General features: G+C 44.7%; 1 protein-coding gene and 1 long non-coding RNA gene across 7 annotated transcripts in view; one reads left to right on the top strand and one right to left on the bottom strand.

Moving 5' to 3' along the window:
* SAFB (scaffold attachment factor B) overlaps positions 1-21109 on the top strand; it is a 60295-nt gene that overhangs the window by 24730 nt on the left and 14456 nt on the right. For 4 of the 6 annotated variants that reach the window (XM_043911844.1, XM_043911845.1, XM_043911842.1 and 1 more), the window contains 10 exons: positions 116-255; positions 412-500; positions 2320-2426; positions 4120-4350; positions 5434-5571; positions 6007-6049; positions 10423-10507; positions 19612-19676; positions 19757-19963; positions 20792-20854. In XM_043911844.1, coding sequence (XP_043767779.1) covers positions 116-255; positions 412-500; positions 2320-2426; positions 4120-4350; positions 5434-5571; positions 6007-6049; positions 10423-10507; positions 19612-19676; positions 19757-19963; positions 20792-20854 — 1168 coding nt within the window. Of the gene's footprint in view, positions 1-115; positions 256-411; positions 501-2319; positions 2427-4119; positions 4351-5433; positions 5572-6006; positions 6050-6821; positions 7156-10422; positions 10508-19611; positions 19677-19756; positions 19964-20791; positions 20855-21109 lie in introns of those variants that run through there. The other 2 variants (XM_043911848.1, XM_043911846.1) reach the window with 2 other exon arrangements.
* LOC122699655 lies at positions 5647-6555 on the bottom strand. Its single transcript, XR_006342656.1, has 2 exons — positions 6362-6555; positions 5647-5998 (listed from the first exon to the last, which is right to left on the bottom strand). It is a non-coding gene; the product is annotated as an uncharacterized LOC122699655 (long non-coding RNA).

Raw genomic sequence — 21109 nt, 5'->3', positions numbered from 1 at the left:
GTGGATGCCTGTGAGGCAGCCCCATCCTCACTCGGTATTCATTGCAGGAGTCTTCGCTGGATTGGTCCCCCAGTGTTTCATCTCACACGTATCTGTATCTGCATGCCATTTATAGATCTGCCAACCTCAAGAGGGAAGAGAAGGCTGACAGAAAAGATGATGCTAAAAAGGGTGAAGACGGGAGTGGAGAGAAGAGTGAAGACCAGGATGATCAGAAACCTGGCTCTTCAGAGCGCTCTCGAGCCACAAAGTCAGGTAGCTGACCAGTGGGTATGAGAGATTGCACCCTGGCTTCTGTTCCTGGCTGGTGTGGTTAATGGGCAACACAAACTACATTTGTTTTCCTTGAAGTTGAGTACTTTTCTCTCAATAGGAGGTGTCCCTTCTCACCTGACTCCTCTCTTCCTATAGGAAGCCGAGGAACTGAGCGGACTGTGGTGATGGATAAATCTAAAGGTGTGCCTGTTATCAGTGTCAAAACGTTGGGATCCAAAGAGCGAGTGAGTATTCTCTTCCTGCCTGGCTTATTTCCTTTGACAGTTCTCTGTGTATTTTAGGGGATTCTTGAGCTTAATTTGAGGAAAGCTTGTCAGTCTGCTGAAAATGGAGGGTTTTTTGGAACTTTAAAATTGAGAAACTTTAAAGGCTTTCCTTCATAGTTTCGATAAGAATTACTGCCCCCGTTTTTTAAAAAAAGACACCATTTCAAAATTCATTTATGGACGTGATTGGCTTTATTTGCCTGCATCTGGGCACAGCAGTCCATGTTCATTGCCGGCCCCGGGTTTCAGCAGCTCTCCATTGTGCATTCGTAACCCACACTTGGCGGAGCCGGCCTTCCGGCTGCCTCTGTGCCCAATCTCCATCTTATTCATTCCGTGCATTGTCTCCGTGCAGACGCTCCATAGAGTCACAGAATCCACAGAGTGCCCACCTTAGGTTCTTACCACTTCACCCTGCCTGCTGTTTTAGGATCACGGGCAGCTCTGGATGTTCATAATTCAACTCTTGACAGCCTTACAACTAGGATGGATGTGGGCCCAGGTCCCCAAGACTACCCACATTTCCAGATCCACTCGGGGTCCCACTGGGCTCAGCAAGTAGTTGTAGTTACGCCTAAGGTTGGCTCCAGGGATGCAGGGAGGTGACAGAGTCTGGAGGGAACTCTGCTGGCTCCCTGTGGACTCCTTCCCGAGATGGCTCCCCAGGCAGGGATAGTGCAGCAGCACAAGGGTCATGCTTCTGCCCGGGGAGCCCCGTTACAGCTGCAGTCCCCAGGCCTTTCACTTGGGGCTGGTCACATAGGTACCCTCTCCTGACTCCCAGAAGGAAAGCAGGTGTTCAGCATAAACCATCGTTTGCATGGTCAGGGCACAGTGAGCCACCTTTGCCAGTTAACTGTTGACTAGGGTAAGGGTACTCTGAATGCGAAGGTTACCACGGCTAGCCTCAGGCCTGCCATGTTAACTTGTGCTGGCTAGATGACCAGTCATTTAAGCTCATGAATGTTGTGGACCAATTACAAGCTGAGAGTTCTGTTATGGCATTTCATTATTGCACTGTTTCTTCTACTGTTTTACTGTGTCTGAGTGTTTTACCCTTTGTTGTTGTTCTTTAGTTTCTAAGTCATGTCTGACTGTTTGGGACACCATGGGTTGTAATCCACCAGGCTCCTCCGTCCATGGGATTCTCCAGGCAAGAATACTGGAGTGGTTTGCCATTTCCTTTCCAGGGGATCTTCCCGACCCAGGGATGGAATCTGCATCTACTGCACTGGCAGGCAGTTTACCACTGAGACACCTGGGAAGCTGGATTTCCACCCAGGTCTCCCGCATTGCAGGCAAATTCTTTACCTACTTTATAATAAATGATGTAAAATGGCAAAGTGGAAATGTACATTGAAGGGCTAAGAAGGACCTCAAAAATAAATGCACTCAGCACAAATGAGGATTCCTCAGACATGACAGTAGTGGCCTCCTCAATTGGGCATCACTGTGTGTTTAATATTAAAGAATGTGTTTTGAATGGAAAAGACAAAGTGAAAGGAAGTTTGTTTTTAATTTATGGATTGCTTCAGAGAAAATCCTGTTTTGCGTGTTGACTACTGAAAGTACTCGATGGGTCCCACTTTAGAATTAAATGGTAATGAATCTGTGACTCTGGATTTTAGTGAGCCAAGGTGAGGTTCTCTGGAGAGAACACAGTGTTAACCTGATTGTTTCATTCACTCTTCAGCTTCATTTCTGATCTTGTATGCTTGGTCCAGGACACATTTGATTTCTTCCTACCTTAACTATTCAATGCTTCTTGGTAAACCAGGTGTCCAAGAGTCAGGATCGAAAATCGGGGAGCATAGAGAAGCAGTCTGTTGGTTCCTTTGATAAAGTCAAAGAATCGAAGAAGTCTAGAGAATCAGAGTCATGCAGGTGAGTCAGGATCTAGGAATGACGGCTGGTTTGGGTGTTGCTCTAGACTGGTGATAACTCTATCCTGGAAGGACTTTTTTCAAGTTCCAGAGGTCGGAATGTTGCTTTAAACCTTTGCTCCTTGGCTTTATCTTCACAGACATCCTGTGCACTGGCTTTCTTCCTGTGACTTTTTTTCAAACTATCTTCTCAGGTAGATATTCTCAAGATTCTGGGAGGTAGCAATGACAGGGAGATGGAATGCCTCCCTGGAGCTAGTTAACACAACATACCAAGTTTGCTGCAGAACCCGTCAATAGGGAAAAACAGTGGCACAGACCCAGTCAGAGAACTGAGAGTTCCCACCCTTCAATAAGCCCAATACAAGATCCTCATAATTTTTAAAAACTAAACAGAAATTATATCAATTATATTGAACAACAGTTAATGTTTTCTGTGAAAAAAAATTAAAACCATTAGTAAAAATTCTAGTAGAAGAGTGAGAAAGGGGGCATGATACAGAATTTTTTCCTGAACAGGCAAAGGCAACAAGCAAAGAAAAAGTGCTGTTTTGCTAAAGAAACTGGCAAATAGTTCACTAGAAATGATGTAATTGGCAAATAGCTCAGTGTGCATGTGGGGACTTAACATGATAAAAGTGACATTTCCCATAGTGAGACAAGGACAGTCTCTCCCCAGAATGGCTTCAGGTCATGTGGCTGGCTCATATCACTGACCCAGTGTCAACATAAACTGCTGGCTGCACACAAAATTAAAAATTAAAGCTATCCACATGATGCAAAAGTAAGTGAATTTATGAACCTGAGCTTCTGAAAGGACTGACAATTTATAATGGTGAAGTAGACTAAATTTAAATTTCACTTCAGTGCACTGAGAGACCAAAGAGAAGGTCCAGAGATGTGTGACAGATGGGAGTAAAGATGATTTGAAATAAATAAGCAAAAATTAATTTGATAGCAAGAATGACAGAAGGGGCTTTTCAGCCTTACCAGGGATCAGGGACATGCAGATGAAAAGTGCGGTGAGACTGGTTTTCCATCTGTGGGTTTGATGGGAATTACAGTGGGGGAGACGGTGCTTGTGGTGGTGGGAGAGGTGTGTCCAGGGGCATGTCAGCCTGGAGAGTGGTCCTGAGGTGTTCCAGACCCAGTAATACCACAGCCCCCCACCTGAACCTGTGTGGAAGATAATGGGGTGGGGCAGCCATGTCCCTGAGGCTGGGAACAGCCAGAAGGCTGACATCTGCAAAATGGTCATGTGGACCCCCACCTCCCCACTCAACGGGCTCCTTCCCAATAGCATAGTGCACCTGACCAGATGGTGATGTATGGGGTTCAGGACATGGTACCTGAAGCAAGGCAGCTACATAATAAAGCAAGGAAGGATTAGACATTCCTGCTGTTACAATTCTGTGTCTGTACACACAAAGAAGAGGCTGAACAGATCACCTGGAGCTGTGCAGAGTCAGGAGGAAACTGTGATGGGCACCATCAGTGTCACCTGCAAAAGGACTGTCAAGTGTCCCTCGCCTAAGGAGGCTCCTCCACAGCCTGCCTCCACCAGCGGCTGGCCCTTGCTTGTTGCTAAGTGTACCTGCAGGTCTAGGCTCCCCCCATCCCCATCCGACTCGGGGGGGCGCTGCCCGCACTGCTGCAGCTCATGGGCCCTTGCAGCCTCTACTCTTCGCCTGCAGGGTGCGAGAGCTTAGTGATCGAGAGCAGTACACGCAGGCAGAGCTGGAGCGGCAGGAGCATGAGGAACTGCTATTCGCCCGTGAGAGGCTGGCCTTCCAGAGACGCCTCCTGGAGAGGGAACGCATGGAGCGGGAGCGGCTGGAGCGCAAGCGCATGCGCGTGGAGCTCCTGCGGCGGCGCCAGCAAGAACTACACTATGAGCAGGAGCAGAGGCCCTATGACGACGGGCGGTAAGCCACACCGCGCCTCGCTGCCGCCTCTTAGGTGTCCTGTGGCATTTAGAACTGTGCCTTGCCCCCCAGAGCCTTGTTAACGGCTTCTTTTTATTTAAAAAGAAGCACAAGTATTTGCTACAGTTCAACTTGATACTCTGTACTTTATCTGGAAGCCTGAGATGGTTTGAGGTTGATGGAGAAATGGTGAAAGTTGTGCTTATTAAATCATTAGGTTCGAGTCCCAGTACAAGCTGTCCCCACAGCCCGCCGAGAAAGTTCAGACCCCCACAGCAGCACATAACACAGGGTGCCAGTCAGGTGATCAGGGACCAAAATGTACCTCCTGGGCACCTCCCATGCTTTGAAATCATTGCAGTGATTTGTGTTGGTTGATTTTAATTCCCCATATTGTTGTGACATACAAATACTAAAACACTAACCACCAGTGAAAGGCCTGTTTCAGACCTTGCTGTGAGGAGTCTGGGGCAATAATCCTAGGGTTGATCCTATGAGAGCTTTTCCATATGTATGATGACTGGAGGAGACTGCATGGTGTGTGTTCATTTTAATCCGTCCCTGTGTAATATAACATTGAAACTTCTGTAAAGGGTCTTTAAGATGTCTTAGGGGTTTTGTGCATTTTACAAAATATTGATGTGAGAGTTTGTTAAGATCATAAAATGTTTTTGAACAGGTACATCCCAAGTGCTACTAGTCCTCTGCACTGGGTGTTTCCTGGGTCAAGTCTGCATGGGGCAACTGTCCTAGTAGACTGGCCGACCCTTGTGGCCATAAGCGGTTCCCAGAGGGCATCTGACACCCACTTCTCTGATCCCCTTCTGTACGGAGACCTGAACTTCTCTGTGGGGAACTTGGGCATATTGGGTAAGAAAATAGAGCCCTTCAGTCACGTCCCATATCACCCCTCCAGGCACTCGCAGCTCAAGTGGCAGAGAATGGACTCTATGGATATAGTTAATTCTCAGTCTGTGAAGTGATGGGGCAGTTGGACAGTTGAGGATTTAGTTTACCAGCTTCCATAGAGGTCGTCCATTAGGAGGGGGAAACATACGTCCTCCTTTCTTGCTTCCCTCCTAGGCGAGATGATGTTTACTGGCCAGAAGCTAAGCGGGTAGCCTTGGATGAGCGCTACCATTCTGACTTGGACCACCAGGACCGCTTCCACAACTTTGATCACAGAGACCAGAGCTGCTACCTTGATCACTCGGTTGACAGGTCAGCCACTGACCCTGCCCACCTGATGCATGTCTTCTTTTTCCTGGTTCATTCTCTCTCTTTTTTAACGTGGACCATTTTCAAAGTCTTTATTGAATTTTTACAATATTTACCTTTTGGTTTTTCTGGTCTTGAGGTATGTGTTAGCTCCCCAACCAAGGAACCCCCACCCCCTTCATTAGAAAGCTAAGCCTTGACTACCCACCCCATTACAGGGACATTCCAATCCAGGCACATTCTTTTTTTGGTCCAAGCTCAATCTTAAGGACGAAGAACTCCAGCGGCCCTTCTGGGTTCTAAGCTTCTAGGTTGCTAGCCCACTCAAACTAGCAGTTTGTGTGTGAATTACCTGGGTTCAACTCGGGAAATGTCTTCCATTCGGGGATCTGACTCCCTGTCATTCTCCTTATGCTTCCATATGAATTCCCTTTTCAGGAGAGAAGGTTCAAGGTCAATCATGGAAGAAAGAGAAGAACAGGTAAGTTACGAGCTGTGATTGTAGCCAGTACAGTCAATTCTTCAATTCTGTGTATGCCTCCTGGAAACTGAGGCGCAGGGAGGGGACGGCATCTGTCGAAGGTCATACGGCCCTGGGAGCAGTCCTGGGGCCACCCTACGACTTCGATGGGCTTTCAGCGCTTTGAGGCCCCCGGCTGGAGAGGAGGCGCCAGGCACAGCGAGGGGCGGTGTCAGTCCTGGGTCTCACAGCCCGGCCCCGCGGTCCCTGACTGTTGGGGCCGGTAAAGTTCCTCAGCCTCTGGCGCCACCCCGGGGCCCCAGGCCGCCTCACCTTCTTACAGCCGTTCTATCAGGACACTTGTTGCCGCCCGTGTCCAGGCTCCGCTATTTCAGCTCCGCCCGCAGGTCGCTAAGCCGTCGCGTCCCGATTTCCGAGACGAAAGCGGCCATTCCCAAGTCGGCGGCCCCTACCAGAGTACCATCCTGGGTGTCTCGTCTCCACCAACTACCCCCCACCGCCGGCAGCTGTAGCGGCTCTGACCACAAAATGGCGCCGCCTGGGAGGAAAAGGCACTCCATTCCTCCCGCCCCCTTTTTCCGGCCGCGCCTGCGCAACGCCCTGATCAAGCTTAACAGCACTGGTGCCAGGCCACAGCCGACAGGCGGTGTGACCGCAGTACGCATGCGTCTCGGCAGTTCGCGGCGGGAGGCCGGCGAGAAGTAGTACGCCTGCGTACGTCCCTCCCAGGGTTCTCACCACGCATGGGCAGACGCGGCCGCGAGCGTCGAACCCGCGCCGGATACGCCTGCGCAGAAACGAGTCGCACAGGGGCGGCCGGAGCGGTTCCCTCGCAGGCGGCGCCATTTTGTGCTGAAAGCCGAGGTAAACCCGGCCCGGTTCTGTGTGAAGTAGTCGGCGGAGCCAGGGTCCCTGGAATGGCGGAGTCTCTGTCCGGCTTAGGCGATTCTGGTGCGGCGGGCGCAGCGGCTCTGAGCTCCGCCTCGTCGGAGACCGGGACGCGGCGCCTCACCGACCTTAGGGTGATCGATCTGCGGGCCGAGCTGAAAAAACGGAACCTGGATTCGAGCGGCAACAAGAGCGCTTTGATGGAGCGACTTAGAAAGGTAGAGCTGGGACCCTAGGGGTGGGTGGGAGGTGGGTCGGGGAACTCCGGCGACCGCTTCGGGGGGCCTCCTCGCCTGGGGGTCCGTTTGCGGCCTGCCCCGGGCCTGTCCCTACTTTTCCCAGGCCTGAGCGGGATCGCCGAGCCCCGGCTGGCCCAAGTTCAAAGCCCAGCGCTGCATCGGGGCAAGAACAAGAAAATCTCGACGCGAACGGGGGAAGTTTGAGGTGGCGGGTGACATCGGCCGAGAGCTTGTGTTATCCGCATCAGCCCCTGCTTTTTAGGGCTTCCTTCGGCTGCTTTCATCCCGATCTCAGAGAGTGGACGCGGAACCTGAAATCCTCGCTCCGCCCGGGGAGTCAGGGGACTCGGCCAAGGTCACTCGGCCGGGGAGGGGAGGTCGAAATTTGAACGCAGGCCGGGCGATTTTCGGAGCATGTGTTGGATGCGGGGGCCTCCTCTGGGGAGAGAGATGCTGCTTGATCCGTTAGGGCCTAGAAGCCGAGAATGGGGGGTGGTTTACGAAGTAACCTTATCAAAAGGGTATCGGGAGCTGGGTTGGGGGGAATGGCTTAGGGATTTGCCAGCACGGGCTCGGGGACTCAGCCTGGCAGGGAAAGTGCTGTTTGTAATAAAGAAATGAAACCTACCGTTAGACTTAAGAAATAAGGACTATGCCAGTCTCCGTGACTCGATTTTGAGAGCGGAAGACATTTTAACTCCCTCTAGGCCTGTTTCTCCTTGTGTCCAAAAGAATTCTCTCGCGTTCGGATTAAGTAAGATGGCACAAAATGGGCTTGGCGTGCTGCCTGATACATGTGAACGCTTGAGGGGCAATCGTTGTCACAATGGACTTTTCTCTGTGTACCACTGTTTGGTGGTGGTGGTTTAGTCGCTATATCGTGTCCGACTCTTGCGATCCCATGGACTGTGCCCGCCAGGCTCTTCTGTCCATGGGATTCTCCAGGCAAGAATACTGGAGTGGGTTGCCATTTGCTTCTCCAGGGGTATTTCCCGACCCGGGAATGGAACCTGGGACTCCTGCATTGCAGGCACATGATTTAACAGCTGAGCTATGAGGGAAGCCCTAAACTCTTGTAACAACTGGAGGTATTTGGTATTTGCAGACTGGAGGTTCTGACCCTTCTTGCCGGGTGGGATTCTGAGGGATACGTTTGAAAAGCAAGGGGTTAAGAAATTGTGCTCTTCCGCTTTCCTTGTGCTGTCTGATTCTGGTGAATTCTTTCTTTCACCATCTCTCTTGTTGCAGGACTTCTCTGTGATCTCTAAGCCTTGTCACTTATCCAACCCCCACTTTATTTCCCCAAGCTGTGCAGTTTGTGACTCATTCCACCCTCTCTTGCCTCACAAACAACAGAGGATCAGGGTTTTATTTATTAATTGCTGTTTAGAGGAAGTGAGGGTAATTTCCTATTATCCGGTTGAGGAAGTTCTGGCTTGAGAGGGATGAGTTATGCTCGGAGTCAGTGGGGCATTTGTAACTCGAGTGTGTGTTTCTTTCACTATGGATACTGACTCCCCTCTAAGACGACAGGGCAGGCAGTTCACCACTGAAGTGTTTACCTGGAGAGTATGCAAGAAGGGGAGGGTTGGCACCCAGGGACCTGTGATCCGTATTAGTAGCTTCAGGGCCTCTTGTCAACAAAGCTAAATTGGAGGGCTTTAGCCATTATTCCCCCAGATAATCCACAAGCCTTTGATGTTGATAGAGCATTGAACCTCCCTGTCAAGTTGGTGGTTGAGGCTGGTATCATCTTCCACTAGGGTCTCTGAGAGGAAAAATCCAGCGCTTCTTGCTCTTCTATTAGGGATGTGCTCAAAATACACAAACACCATCAGCATATACACCCATCTGCCACTCTGCCCGAGCAAGTCTGGAAGTAACTGGAGTTCTTCTCTTCTACTTTTGTCACAGAGTGTTTTGTCCCTTCTCTGGTTTATTTATTTTTGTAGAAAAGCAAAACAGGGAAAGGTGGAGGCAACAGAGTCTAATTTGGCAAGGCCTAAAAGGATGACTCATAGCCTACCGTCCCCCTGGGGACGACCCTGTAAACACTACACCTGGAGACCATCTGAGAGGCAGACTGGTCCACTTTCTTGTGAGGTAGTTGTTTTCTGCTGCTGGTGGTCCAGAATCTTTTGTCTCCAGGCAGAAGGTAAGGAAGGCACTTTTTGTTTGAGCCCTCCTTCATGCCAGGGCATAACTCCAAATCTTCCTTCTGGCTCTGGCTTCAGAGAAGAGGGAGAGGTTTCTTTGTTCCAAGTATAGGTTAGGTGCGGAGCCCCCAAGCCTCATTCTGAACTTGGACTTTACCAAGCTAGAATACTGGTGAGAATCTTTGAGACTTCTGAAACTGCTTACAAACAAAACAGCATTTGAAACTGATTTTAAAATAGAACATGGGTTCCCAAGACTATCCAGGAGAGAAAGGGTTTCCAAAAGTTAAAATCCGAGGCCTGGTGTCTGGGGATATCAGCATTGACAGGCTCAGTACATGTTCTTTTGTTTGTTTTGTGGGGGTGAGGGTTTCTTTGTTTCTTTTGCTCCTGGTTGCCTCCTTAGTGGCCTGCACTGTGCTGAGCGTTCCTGGGAGCTGCTTAACTGGAGCAACGTAGTCTTGGGATGGGAGGCGGCACTCACTCAAAAATCCTTAGGGTTCTGTGTCCAATGAAGCAGGTCCCCTAGTGGTTGAGAGAAAGACCTTAGGAGTCAGAGATTCATGAGGGATGAGGTAGTCGGTGTCCCATCCATTGCACATCCCTATTCTGTCCAGATGGTGCTAATTGAGGCGTGGAATCGAGAGGGGATCAGGGAGTGTCTAATAACACATCGCTGAGTGACGTCATAGGTAATTAGTGAGTTTGCTTCTCCCTTTTTGAGTTCTTTTGCACCCAGGATTAGGATCTGTCAGATTGTGGTGATAATGTTAAAAATAAGTCAAATGTCTGGTGTGTGCTTGCTTTACCTGACTAATAAGAATTTTCATGACAGTTTTCCAGGGTAAGAACTTTAATTAGTCCCTCATGCCAGAGTGAAAAACAAACTCGGAACAATTAAGTAAGCCTGCCTAAGACCAGGCAGCCAAGGTACGGTAGAATCAGTCTACCTCTGGGGCCCTTGCTGCAACAGAAAGAAGGGCTGAATGAGTGGGGAGAGGCCCTTTCCAGATCAGCCCCTGAAGCTTCTGTGAAAGTCAAGTCTGCGTGCTGCCTTTTTGGGTGAACTTTTCTTTTGCCTTCCCTTTAGGCAATTGAAGATGAGGGAGGTAATCCTGATGAAATTGAAATTACCTCTGAAGGAAATAAGAAGACATCAAAGAGATCCAGCAAAGGTATGGAGGGTGATGTTAGGAACTTCTTTCAAACTGGCTTCCTCTGCTAATGTGCCTGTGGACTGCCCTGTGAATCTTTGATGGACCTTGAATGAAGGTGTGCATTTTTTTTTTTCAAGATCTCTCCATTGTATTTTTGTTTCCATGGGATTTGGGAAGTCTTGGCACAGAAGAGGTACTGACACCTTTACTTATTTTCTTCTGTAGGTTTCTCGGCAGCTGTTGCTTATCCAGAGTCTTAACCTTCTTGAGGTAGAGAGTGTTTAGGATTACTTGAGTCTCCTATTGCTCTGACTTGTGGAAAATAACTTCCCTTTTAAATACCACCTGGGCAAAAACAGAGTCATCACTTTTACAGATGCTGCTTTCAAAAACTGTCTACCGCATAAAAACCAGGTTCCACATGGCATTAAAGACCCTCACCATTGCCCCAGATGGTCCCTTCACGCTCCCCACCCCCCCCCACGTTCCTCTATTACATCCACCTGCAATTAGGTCCCAAACCTGTGGTTTACTCCATCCACTCCTCTTCCCCATCTGTCTGGATTCGAGTCCTAGTTCATCACGAGACAACTTCTGATCTCACCAGTAGCAAGTCTTCTCTCCTTAGGTCCTCTGCACAGCCCTGGCCTGAGTTTCAATGCTGACATCATCCTGCCTTGTGTCGCAATTAGGTTGTTGAGGACAGGGTCTGCTTCTTCCTTGTCTTCCTTCCTGCTAGTATTTACTCAATAAATTGAATTCCTAATTGAATTCAGTGACATTCAACTACTGTTTAAGAAAGGATCAGCTAAAACCAGGCAGTTGGGCCGTCTTGAAAATTCTCTAGGTAATTGAAAGTTTTATTGCTCAGGCCCCGAAATGAAATGTTTTTACCTGGCCAGTGGTGAAGACCTGGGTGTGAAATGTCTGAGAGGCAGGCACCAATATGGACTACGCTGTGGTATATTAGCTCTGGGAGAATAGCAGTCAGTGTCATCACTTTGGAGTGACATCACTTGTGTGGTCTGCAGTTTGTTGTGCATTTTGACTTGCCTAAGTCGATGTTTTTGCCAAAGCAGAGTACTGAAAAATCAGAGAAAGACATTTTATGGGGGGGGCGGTGGGTGGGCAGGGGATATAGCCCATGGAGTTTGTTTTTGTTTTTAAGAAAAAGAAATCCTTGTGTTAGGGTTTTTAGGAACACAAATATGCATTAAATAAAGGAGACAATCCATTATTAAAAGTAGGCATATTTTCCCAGATTTTTCTGTGTGTCTACCATTACCTAACAACAAATGCAGAAAGATGTAACCAGAAACCCACTGTAGTTTTGTCTTTCCATTTAAAAAAAATCCATACTATGCACAAAATCCTTTAATTTACTTTTTTCACTTAGCATGTAAAGGACATTTTCAATAATGCAGAAAATAAAGACCTCATTCTTTTAATGGCTAAGTGTTCGTCCTTCTTACTGTAGTTGAGCTCCTCAGTTTGTTCTGGTTTTCAGCATGTCCATGTGCCAGAGTTATCTCTGCTGAAGGATTACTTTTTTGTTACCTGAGAGAAGTAGAATTCTGGGGTCAAAAGATATGTACATTTATTTTTGAAATAGTTATTAGCAAGTGGCTTTCCAACAGGCTCTACTGGTTAATAACTAGCAACATGGGCAGGTACCTGTTTGTTTAAATTCTTGCTTAATGCTAAATATTATTTTCCTTGTATTTGTCTGAATTTCTCCACAGGTAAAGTGTCCATTTACATTTCTTCACAGATTAGAAAATTTCTGATAATTGCCCATCTGTATTTTCTCAATTGCCTTTTCACGCCCTTTGCTCATTTTTCTGCTTGTCTTTTGAGAGTGCTCGCTCTGTAAAATGTCGATTGTTTTTTTCCTAGTCTTTCATTTGACTTAACTAGTTTGTTTTGACTTAACTAATTTGTGATGATTTTCTCTTTAAAGTTTTAATCTTTAATACAGGCAATGCAGTTAACCTGTTTTATTTGGTTTTAGATTTTATGTTGTATTTTAAGAGGCAGTCCTTTGCTTTAAAATTACTTTTTTAAAAAATCTGCATCGCAAAGTAGTATTTATAGTTTTATTTTGAGTTCATTTGGAATTTATTTTTGCATATGATGTGAAGTTAAATAGGGATCAAAATAATGTGATTTTAAAAATACTTATTGTTTATTTATTTGGCCATACCGGGTCTTCATTGCAGCATGTGGGATTTAGTTCCCTGAACAGGGATCGAACCTGGGTCCCCTGCATTGGGAGTGTGGAGTCTTAGCCACTGGACCACCAGGGAAGTCCCAGTGTGATACATTTCTACTAAATTCCTAGTGCTCTTGCCCAGTCATAATCCCTGCTTGTCCCTCTGTCCGGAGGCAGGGGGAGAATACTGTTACTTTGACCATAGATGATTAGCTTTGTCTGTTACGAAACTTCACGGGAAGTAGAACCATTCAAAGCAAAAAAACGGCATAGGTTTCTGTACTGTGTGGCTTGTGGAATCTTAGTTCTCTGACCAGGGATTGAGCCTAGGCCCTAGGCAGTGAGCTCATAGAGTCCTAACCACTGGACTGCCAGGAATTCCCAATACAAACTGTTTTCTGTCTGGTTTCTTAGATGCTTACAGTCATTCTATTCTGAAGTTTTACAGTACTTTTTCATATTCAGTAGGGCTACTTTATAAGTTCTCTTGATTTATTTTACAACTGCCTTATTAAATTTTAAGATTTTTACTGAAAATAAGAGTTTCTTCTTCTGTGCTATTTGAACAAACTCAAAATACTTTGAAATCTGATTATTTTAGTCAGAATCCTGGAAAGCTTCCAAACTAGTTTTGCACCAGTACTTTGTTTCATAGATCATTTAAAGTAATTTAACTAGAAAAGCAAAGTTAGCATGTTTTTAAGCAATCAAATACATTTTAATAATTGGCAATGTTTTGAATAGATACTTCACAAGAGAATATAAGTAAATGGCCAGTGACCACATCAAAAATTGTTATGTTTAGCTATCAAGGAAATGAAAATTAAAATGATTAGAAATACTAGAAAACAACTATTAAAATGGCAAAGATTTAGAAAAACAAACTTCCCCATACACTGCTGTGGAGTATATAAAATGATGCAACTTTTGGGAGAAAAATTGGCACATAAAATTTTTAAAAATTCAACTGAAATGTTAATACATCCCAAATTATTCTATTTCTGTGTCTTTAGCCAAAATAAATGAAAGCATAGGTCCACAAAAACTTTGAGCATGAATGTACAGTGTATCTTTTTTTGGGGGACATAATTTCATGCTTAGAAAAGATACAAGAAAAATACAAGAAATTTTCGTGAATTCTCACCTAGATTCCTGAAATGCTACCATTTTAATACATTTGTTTTATCCTTTTCATTCTGGAGAGAGGGAGGGTAGGAGGGGAGGGGAAGAGGGAGAAAGAAAAGGATAAAACAGATGTAATACATATGTATTTTTTCCTTTTCCCCTGAACTGTTTCAGAATAAGTTGCAAGTATGTGCCTCTTTGCTCCTACATACTACAGCATTTTCTAAAAGCAAGAACATTACATAACTATGTACGTAGTTCCCAAAATCAAGAAATTAATATTGGAATAATGCTGTTGTTTAAGCTTAGACCTTATTTAATCATTTATTCCAGTAATGTTCTTCATACACAGAAGAAGAAAATTCTAGGGTCTTTTGCCTTCAGTTGTCATGGCACATCTTTTTGGTCTCCTTTAATCTACAACAGTTCCCAAGCCTTTGTTTGTATTGGTGACATTACCATTTTCTGAAGAGCACAGACCACCTATTTTGAAGCCTGTTTTTCAATTTGGGTTTATTGGGGATATTTCTGGTGGTGTTTTTTTTTTTTCCCCTCATGTTTAGGTTCGAATCACACACTTTTGTCAGAAATACCACTGGAAGTGTTATTTTTCTCTGTTGTTACATGTCTTCCTTAGAGGCACATCCTGACAATTTGGGCAGGTAACTTGAGGTGGTATTGGTTGGGTTTCTCCACAGGAGAGTTTTTAATTGTATCTATGGGGAGGATACTCGGAGACTTAAAAATACCATCTTTCACCCTCCACTAGTGTCAGCATCCACTGATGGCTGTGGTTGTCCAGTGGTGATTTTCTAAATTCATCATTCCATCTATAGTGTTGGATTTCTTCCTTAAGAGTTAGTAGCTTGCACTTCTCCCCCACTTATCAGTGTGAACTTTAGAGATTCTTATTCATTAGATGATAAGCCTTTGTGATATTTATTTTGATGTTCAAATTCTCCCTGTTAGACTCCTGCAAGCTGGCCCCAGTATCTTCTTAACATGTTCACATCACTCTTTGGAACACTTACTTTCTGGCACAAGAGGGTGTTCCAGTGTCTGTTTGCTTTCCCTGCCCTGCTCTGGGAATCAGCCATCTCTTCCAGGTGCCCTTCTTCATTTTTGCAGAGTGCTAGTGTACTCTTTGCTGAAGTGAAAGTCTCTCAGTTGTGTTCAGCTCTTGGCGGTCCCATGGACTGTAGCCTGCCAGGCTTCTCCATCCATGGAATTCTCCAGGCCAGAATACTGGTCTGGGTGGCTGTTCCCTTCTCCAGGGATCTTCCCAACCCAGGGATGGAACCCAGGTCTCCTTTGTTGCAGGCAGATTCTTTACCATCTGAGCCACCAGGGAAGCCCATAGAAGAGAGCAGGTTGCCATGCCCTCCTCCAGGGGATCTTCCAACCCGGGGCTCAAACCCAGGTCTCCCGCATTGCAGGCAGATTTTTTAGCGACTGAGCCACCAGGGAACCCCAAGACTAAGGGAGTGGGTAGCCTATCCCTTCTCCAGGGGATCTTCCCAACCCAGGAATCCAGGGGTCTCCTGCATTGCAGGCAAATTCTTTACCATGGAAGCCCTACTCTTTGCTGCAGGTGTCAAATTCTTGGCCACTGCTGGGTCTCTGAGGTCCTTTAGTCTTCCTGTACCTCATGAAATTAAATACTAGTGAAGCAATCCAAAATGAGCCAATGAAGGCTTAAGAAATGGGGGGGGGGGGGGGAATGGCTAATATGAACAATGCACTTGCAAAACTTGCTAACTGGTTTTAATTGTTCTGCTTTGTTTTTGACTTGCCAATGAAACGTCATTTGCAAGTCAAAGACTTAAGCAAGGTATTGCCAGAGGACATTAAAAATAGATACAGTATTCTCAAGTAATAGGTAAAGCTACAAGGAAATATTTAAGTAGTATGACATAAGTAATTTTGAGAAAGTTTTCCTAGATATGATGACTTGATGGCATAATGTTCCCAATTCCCCTCAAAGTAACCTAAAAGACTCTTTGAGATTTGTCTGTTTTAATATTCATCAAAAAGAAAATACAGAAGAATAACTCAAATTGAAAAACTGTTGCGTTCTTGCTTTCATTTTAATGGTAGAATATAAGATTTTCTTAATGAAAGATACCAGAAATAGATATAATTGGGAGAAAATGTTACAGCATATAAACATCCAGAAAGCATTCAATATTCCTATGAACTAATAAGAAAATAACCAATTGAGTTCAGAAAAGAGACCTCCTTGGTGGCTCAGACGGTAATGAATCTGCCTGCAATGCAGGAGACCTGGGTTCAGTCCCTGGGTCGGGAAGATCTTGGAGAAGGAAATGGCAACCCACTCCAGTATTCTTTCCTGGGAAATCCCATGGACAGAGGAGCCTGGCAGGCTACAGTCCACGAGGTCACAAGAGTCAGACACAACTAAGCAACTAACACTTTGACTTCATTTTCATGAATAGACAAGTCACAGATAAAAGAAGAAACAAACAAGGCCTATATACAAAAAAGAAAAATTCTTAAAGGAAAGCAAATAAAAATAATGACAATATCATTTTTGCCAATTACACTGGTAAACTGGTACATAATTCTCAGTAATCCACATTGACAAGGGTGTGAGGAAGTGAGTAGTTATTGGAGATGGTAAATGAATAAAGCATCTTTCGTGGCAGGGGTGACCAAACTGTGAAACTAACCATGGAGGTGAGTCAGCGTATAGGGCAAGATAATTTTCCAAGGCCTTTATTAACAGAAGCAAGTTACAGAATATACATACAGTGTGATTCCTTTACATAGCAAGTTCATTTTCATTTGAATGGTACGTGTGTAAATCCACAAGATGTTTTCAAGGGCCACCAAGCTGACAACAATGGTTACCTCTTAGAAGTGCAACGGGGAGAAGGGAAAAGAACTTTTTCATGTATTTATGAAGGTGGATCTTTTATTAGTAAACTAAAATTTACTGTGAAGTGGTGAGAATCTTTTAATGAGTATACTTGTGAGAATGTATTTGTGTAATCAAACACATTTTTAAAAATACCTTCCCACGTGCAGCCAGCCACACTGGGTCCTGGGGGAATTTCCAGCAGGAGTCTGTGGAGGGGTCTAACTAACAGTTGAGTTGGACATTCTCCCTGAAGTAGAAGCTTAATGCGAGAAGAAATGGAAATCCCAGGCAGTGGGGCTGGGAGAAAGTTAGACAAGAACTGCGAAGCTGCATGGGCCTGTGGTTTGGAGATTGCGAATGTGGGAGGCCTTTTTACTCTTTGGAGGAAGAATTTGAAGGGTACCTTTTCTCTTAGTAGTACCAAAAACAGTTGCTTTAGTTTTTGCCACAGTGATATTTCTCATTCACATTAATTTCGGATTCATTGAGACACATTGTTTTTCATCTTTGGAAAGTAGGGTATCTTTCCCCAAATAGTGATTGTTTGTAAGCATCCCGATGGGGATGTGTTTTCCATATTGAAGACTGGATGTTCTTAGGACTGCACATTCTCTTGACATTGCTTGTTAGGGCATTTCTTACCTGGGAGAATTCTCCCCTGGAAGGGATTCAGGCTGCAGTGTACCTGTGCGTCCTGCTTATAGTGAGATCTGGATCTGCCTGATGAAAACCTGCTGCCTTCTTGTGAAAGGGAGAAAGACAGTAGAAAGGGTGGCAAGTTTCTGGTAGTCTGCTTAGATTTTTTCCTACTAACTCACTGGAACTGGGCAAAAGCCAATGTGTGTATTCTAGAATGGTACGAGTCTGTTGCTCGTATATCTTCCTAGCTTATTTATAAAGACCACTAGGTTGAGTTCCAGACATTTTTGAAGCTCGGGGCATGTTTTGCCATAGGATACCGAGGTTCCCAGCCAACTACCAAGGCTATTTGCCATTAAAATATTTCTGGGGGAAAAAAAAAATTCAGAAAACGTGAGTGAAGTTAGAATATGGAAAAATCAAGTAACACATGGTATAGGAAAATTCTAAAGTATGAATTATGGTACAAATGATTGTTGTTAATTGTTAAGTCATCCCGACTCTTTGCAACCCCATAGAATGCACCAAGTCAGACTTCCTTGTCCTTCACTATCTCCCAGAGTTTGCTCAAATCCATGTCCAGTGAGTCAGTGATGCTATCTAATGATCTCATGCTCTGCCGCCCTCTGCTCCTTTTGCCCTCAATCTTTACCAGCTTTTCTAATGAGTTGGCTCTTTGCATCAGGTAGCCAAGGTATTGGAGCTTCAGCTTTAGCATCAGTCCTTCTAGTGATTATTCAGGGCTGATTCCCTTTAGGCCTGACTGGTTTGATCTCCTTGCAGTCCAAGGACATCTCAAGAGTCTTCTCCAGCACCACAATTCGAAAGCATCATTTTTTTGGCCCTCAGTCTGCTTTATGGTGCAACTCTCAGTTCCGTACATGACTGCTGGAAAAACCGTAGCTTTTACTAATTGGACCTTCGTGTGCAAAGTGATGTCTTACTAGATGAATTTCTTATCTTTAATTTGGAGAATGATGGTGCTTCCCAGGTGGCTCAGTGGTAAAGAATCCACTTGCCAATAGATGCAGACATAGAGTGTCAAGAAGAGGAAAACAGTGGGGTGAATGGAGAGAGTAGCATGGAAGCTGCACTAACATATGTAAATAGAGCGCCACTGGGAGTTTGCTATATAACTCAGGGAACTCAAACTGAGACTGTGTAATAACCTAGATGGGAGAGGACATACGTACACCTGTGGTTAATTCATGTTAATGTGCGATAGAAATCAAAGCAATATTGTAAAGCAATCATCAATTAAAAGTAAGTATTTTTTTTAAAAAAAGAAGAATCCACCTGCCCAGTGTAGGAGATGCAGCAGGAAATCTTCTCAGTTGGGAAGATCCCCTGAAGTAGGAAATGGCAACCCACTCAAGTATCCTTCCCTGAAGATCACATGGACAGAGAGGCTTGGTGGCCTCAGTTCATAGGGTTGCACACGACTGTGCACATACTCACACAAACCATATAATGCTATGAAAGAATATAGAAAGCTATTCACAAGGTAGTAAGTGAAAGGATTATAAAATGGCAGCACAGTTTTTAAAAGAGTATGTGTATGTTCGTAGCACAGCATGGAAGGATATCCATGCCCCACTGTATGATAGCTTGAGGACTAACTCTTAGGTGGTAAAATTCTGAAAGGAATTATACTTTCTTTTTGCTTTTCTGTGTATTCCTTTTATGTGGTTGTCTCTGGGTAAACATGTTCCACATTCCTTAAGCAAAAAGCAGCACATATAATCTTTTTTGTTTGACTGATTATTCTGGTTTGTGTGGTTTTTTGTTAGTTTGGGTTTTGTTTGGTTTTTGCTATGCCAGGCTTGTGGGATTTTAGTTCACCTACCAAGTTTTGAACCTGAAACATCTGTAGTAAAACACAGAATGCTAACGACTGGAGTTCCAGGGAATTCCCCACAGCAGCACATTTGTATGCGATACTCTTCTCCCCATAACCAAAGCCACTTAACATGACGGGCAGGCCTGGAAAAGGTCTGGTTCCTTCCACCTTATTAAGAACCCATTTCTAGTGCCTCATACTTCCACAGCTAGTTGATAAGAAGAGAACCACTTCTACTAGGGGTAGTAGGGAACTCCCTTATCCAGATTGGATTTAACTATTCCTGGATTACTGTGTTCCTAAACAGAGAAGTCCCACAGGTGTTTTAGGTTGTCTTTCTGTACTGCTTAGGGTGTATAAAAGTGAAAGTTGTCACTTCTGAAAAATACATATCTTTGATCTCATGCTACAAATTATTTCTCCAGGGCGCAAACCAGAAGAAGAGGGTGTGGAAGATAATGGGCTAGAAGAAAATTCTGGGGATGGACAGGTATGTGAACCTCATCAGTGATCAGCTCCGTGCATGGACCAGGGCCTGTCATCTGATGCTTGTATTTTTCTTTATCACAGGAGGATGTTGAGACCAGTTTGGAGAACTTACAGGACATTGACATGATGGATATCAGTGTGTTGGATGAAGCAGAGATTGATAACGGGAGTGTTGCAGACTGTGTGGAAGATGATGATGCTGAAAACCTCCAGGAGTCCCTGTCTGACAGTAGAGAGCTTGTGGAGGGGGAGATGAAAGAACTTCCAGAGCAGCTTCAAGAACATGGTGTAGGTACCTCAGCAGGGTCTCTAGGGTGTACCCTAAATGTAAAAATTCCTCAAACAGTGTAACAGATAATAACTAAATTTGGAATTATGTTCTTTTAATGCCATTTCAGTACAATGTTTGGCTGGTCCATTCACATCACAGATGAGTCTGAAAGGCACACTTTGCTTCATTGAAAAATGGTGTCTTGTGAGGAATAATTGTATCTGCTCTCCATTTGAATAGTGCAGCATTAAGCATCTTGAGGACACTATTCTAGCCTTCTTGTTATAGGAGATTTCTCTGTAATGTAATAGCTGCGATGCCTCAAATACCAAAACAGGTGGAAAGTTGGTCTTTTGCTGTCATTGGATTGGTACTACCCTAGTCAGTCTTAGAATACTGTGACCTTGTTTTTAAAGCCTTAGCTTTTATTGTGTTAGGATGAAATCCAGGGTACAATACAATTATGGTGAGTATTACTTACTGAATTCTGTCTGCCAGACATTAGCTGTTAGTTCCTTTCATCCTGTTAACCACAGATACATAGATGCTATTATGCCAGTTTTTCAGTTGGGAAAATTGGAGGGTAAAAAGGTAAAGGTGAACATCTTCAGGCAGTAGCTCATATGAGAATAGGAATGAAGGCCAAGGTAATTCCAGATTCCATACACTTAACTCATACATTGCGTTTTTTCAGTGCCGTTAATTCAGTGGATTATGTTATTTCCAAAAGGATGAATGTTTCTCAGTTAGACAGAAAAGGCGATTAAAAAATAGAAGCCCTGAGACATCTTTGAAGGCATTTCTATTATTGGTATTGTAAATTTTATTCTCCGTTTATTTTACAGGTAGAGGATAAAGAAAGTATAAACAATTTAGATACTTCATCATCTGACTTCACTATATTGCAGGTAAATTATTGTATGGCTCAATAATTTTAAAATCAAAGGTTAGACTACAGTTTCTGGAATCCACTTCTGATACAGTCCCAACTAAAAGTCACTGCAAGATCTGTTTTGCTTTTTTGGCCTCCTAGAGGGAGTTTTGCTTTCAACTTTCCTGTGCCTATTGAGAAGGGCTCATTGTTTCAACTCCCCCACCAGCATTGAAGGTCTCTGCAGTTAAGACTCAGGTCTTTTGGGGGGCTCTTGTTAGTTTGATCAGTA

The sequence above is a fragment of the Cervus elaphus genome, chromosome 9 (assembly GCF_910594005.1).
Source record: "Cervus elaphus chromosome 9, mCerEla1.1, whole genome shotgun sequence".
Taxonomy (NCBI): Eukaryota; Metazoa; Chordata; class Mammalia; order Artiodactyla; family Cervidae; genus Cervus; species Cervus elaphus.
This window is presented reverse-complemented; position numbering and strand designations above follow the sequence as displayed.